This window comes from Octopus bimaculoides, chromosome 24, assembly GCF_001194135.2.
Source record: "Octopus bimaculoides isolate UCB-OBI-ISO-001 chromosome 24, ASM119413v2, whole genome shotgun sequence".
Lineage (NCBI taxonomy): Eukaryota > Metazoa > Mollusca > Cephalopoda > Octopoda > Octopodidae > Octopus > Octopus bimaculoides.
This window is the reverse complement of record NC_069004.1, coordinates 28,204,494-28,208,254: the sequence shown is the minus strand read 5'-3', so window position 1 is coordinate 28,208,254 and position 3,761 is coordinate 28,204,494. Positions and strand designations below refer to the sequence as shown.

The 3,761-nt window shown below is 37.2% G+C and overlaps 1 protein-coding gene across 9 annotated transcripts in view; it reads right to left on the bottom strand.

The window, feature by feature from the left end:
* LOC106882187 (alpha-(1,6)-fucosyltransferase) overlaps positions 1-3,761 on the bottom strand; it is an 881,702-nt gene that overhangs the window by 157,592 nt on the left and 720,349 nt on the right. For all 9 annotated transcript variants that reach the window (XM_052976376.1, XM_052976377.1, XM_052976375.1 and 6 more), the window contains one exon: positions 2,558-2,765. In XM_052976376.1, coding sequence (XP_052832336.1) covers positions 2,558-2,757 — 200 coding nt within the window. In that variant the 5' untranslated portion in view covers positions 2,758-2,765. The remainder of the gene's footprint in view (positions 1-2,557; positions 2,766-3,761) is intronic.

The following is a 3,761-nucleotide window of genomic DNA, read 5'->3' as shown; positions in this document are numbered from 1 at the left end:
GTGTGTGTGTGTGTGTGTGTGTGTGTGTGTGTGTGTGTGTGTGTGTGTGTGTGCATGCACACTTCTATGTGTCTGTTATGTGTCTCCTTGCCTTAACATTGCATGATAGTTATAAGCAATTGTTACCATCATGCAAGTAGTGCTCTTTGTTTCCAATATTCCAAGATATGTCTAGTCATGGGAAAATATTACCTTACTTGAAATGGGTGAATGTTAGCAACACAAAGGGCATGTGACTGTAGAAAATCTGCCCCATGCAAGCACAGAAAGTAGACATTAAAATCATGATCAAATACATACATATACATATGACAAGCTGCTTTCTGTTGCTATCTGACAAATCCATTCACAAGGTCACCAACCATTTCCATCTCAGCATCAATTAGTTTTGACTGTCACCTGAAGCATTGTGCTGGTTCTTACAGCTGATATTTTCAACACTAATTGGAATCGGTAACATTTCAGACAAACATATATCATTCAAATTCTTCGTTACGTCAAAATTAAATTCAGTATAACTTTCATTTATATAGAATTGATCTCATACTGGTAAATACTTGTTTAAAATAACACAAATAAAAGAAGCAAAGCTGCAAATAATGACAGAGTCAACTGTAGCAATAAATCACATCGTGTTATAGTCAGAACTACCTTATAGACAAGTTGTTTCTTCTCTATGTCTCTCCTGCTGCTACTACTGTTCTTTTGAACTGGCTAATCGGATACTCCCACGCCTTCCTGCCCCTGCCTCCACTTTCGCTAATTCCACTTAATGAAACAAGTCTCTCCTCATTTTGTAACTCCTGCTATGTCTCATCTTCAAAAGTTCTCACTAAATATTTTTCCATAGTAGCACTGCATCAGCTGCGATGACAAGGGTTCCGATTGATGTGATCAGCAGAACAGCTTGCTTGTGAAATTAACATGCAAGTGGTTGAGCACTCCACAGACACATCATCATCATCGTCGTCGTCGTTTAATGTCCGTTTTCCATGCTAGCATGGGTTGGACAATTTGACTGAGGACTGGTGAAACCAGATGGCTACACCAGGCTCCAATCTGATTTGGTAGAGTTTCTACAGCTGGATGCCCTTCCTAAAGCCAACCACTCCGAGAGTGTAGTGGGTGCTTTTACGTGCCACCGGCACGAAGGCCAGTCAGGCGGTTCTGGCAATGGCCACACTCCGCGTACTCTTAAAATAGTTCCCAGGGAGATTCAGCGTGACACAGAATGTGATAAGGTTGACCCTTTGAAGTACAGGTACTACTCATTTCTGCCAGCTGAATGGAGTTGAGCAATGTGAAATAAAGTGTCTTGCTCAAGGACACAATATGCTGCTAGGTATTGAACTCACAACCTTACAATTGTGAAATGAATACCCAAACCACTTGTCCACCTTCCCTTCACAAGCTTTTTGTCTAAATCACACAAATTTCTGTTTCAATGTATTAAGATTTTGAGAGTTTTTCTTTTTTTTTTGTAAAAGGAAATTGAGTGTCAAAATAAAAACCTCTCACTGGCTGTGTGGTTAAGAAACTTGCTTCCAACCATGTGGTTTTGGGTTTAGGCTCACTGTACAGCACTTTGGGTATGTGGCCTCTACTATACACCCAAGCTAATTAAATGAGTGGATTTGGTAGACAAAAGCCAAAAGATGCCTGTCTTATATACGTGTGTGTGAATTTATGTCTGCTTGTGTGAGTTGGAGGCTCTTTCTTTTGATATTCTATATTTGTGGTAAATAGTTATCACCATCATACAAGCAGTGTCCATTTCCAATCTTTTATGAAAACATGTCTAGTCATAGAGAAATTATTACTTTATTTGGAAATGGGTGGGTTTGGCAACAGAAACGGTATCCGACCCATACAAGCATAGAAAGGTGGATGTTAAAATGATTTCTTTTTCAAAAAGGTAAGAGCAAAAAGTAAGCAAGCAAAAGAAGTAACATATGATTAAATTAATTAGTGATTTTTCTTTCATTTTTTTTTTTTTTGGCAGAATGGTAAACTCCTTCCTATGTTAAAAATCAATGATAATTCTATATGCTGCTCCCAGAGTTGCACAGAAATACATGTAACTTAGTGGTTTGACAAAAGAGACTGATAGAATAAGTACTTGGCTTAAAAAGAAAATAAGTAATTGGGGTTAATTAGTTCAACTAAAATTCTTCAAGGTAGGAGATGCCCCAGCATGACCACAGACTGACAACTGAAACAAGTAAAAAATAAAAGATTAAAAGAAAGAGCTGTGTGTGTGTGTGTGTGTGTGTGTGTGTGCATCTTTGTTCTGCGTATGTCCCCACCCCACTACTTGACCAATGCTGGTTTGTTTATGTTCTCATAAAAAAAGAGACTGATAGAATAAGTACCAAACTTAAAAAGAGAAAATAGGTAACCAGATCGAGAGCAAACTCTTCCAGGTGGTGCTCCAGCATGGCCACGCAGTTCAGTGACCGAAACAACTAAATGACAAAAAAGAAAAAGACTCCTGCTTTCCATGACCACCACCACCAAAACCATGCAAACCTTTTAAGATAAATAAGTCGTGTCTTACTTGAGCTCTGTGGCCAACTGTTTGAGTTCGATATTTTGTTTGCGAAGTCTGTCTAATTCATCCATTGCATGGCGTAATTGCCGTTCTGTACGATGTGATGTATCGGTGTTTTGGAATACTGTGCTGCTCATGTACATCATAATGACCAGCCAGAACCCTAACAGGGCAGCTACCACCTTCCATGTCCGCATGCTACTCATGCATCACCCTGAAGAAAAAAAAGAAAAAAAAAAAGTGTGAGAAAAAAAAAACAGACATAAAACAACACATTATAGAAAGTTAAATAATAAAACAAACAGAAATCTGTCATCAAATAAAATCTTCAAAAAATCTTCAAAAGAATGTGGGTGTGTAATAAATTATTTCTTTGGCTGGAACGAAGACTGAAAATTTTTTAATTTTTATTTTGCTATGTTTTAGCTTCTTTTTTTTTTAAAGTGGTTCTTGTGTCTTCTGCAAAGAAGTAAACACTTTGGTGAAGTGAAATGATGCAACGCTGGATTTGAAATGAAAATCCAAGAACACAGTTCATTACGAATACTTACTACTACACAACAGTGTGTGTGTGTGTGCGGGAGTATGTATATATATATCATCATTATCCTCATTTAATGTCCTTTTTTCCATGCTGGCATGGGTTGGACAGATAACCGTAGGACTGCAAACTGGCTGAAACGTTAACCCACTCAGCTAAATGCTTAGCGGCATTTCTTCTGACTGAACTCAAGTTCCATGGAGGTTGATTTTGCGTTTCATCCTTTTGGATGTCAATGAAATAGGTACCAGTTGACCTCTGGGGTTAATGTAACTGACTCATCCTTTTCTCTGAATTTGCTGGCCTTGCATTAAAATTTGAAACCAATATGAATATATATATATATATATATATATATATATATATATATATATATCCATAAGGAGTCTACTATAGACCTTTGTGGAGAAATTTTTGCTATTTTGGTAACGATTACATGTTTATCTCACCAATACATTGTGGAGATATCATTATATGAACACACACACACATATATATAGGATTATATATCATCATCATCATCATCATCATCATCGTTTAACATCCACACTCCATGCTAGCATGGGTTGGACGATTTGACTGAGAACTGGTGAAACCAGATGTGGCTACACCAGGCTCCAATCTGATATATATATCTATATGTATATATATATATATATATATATATAT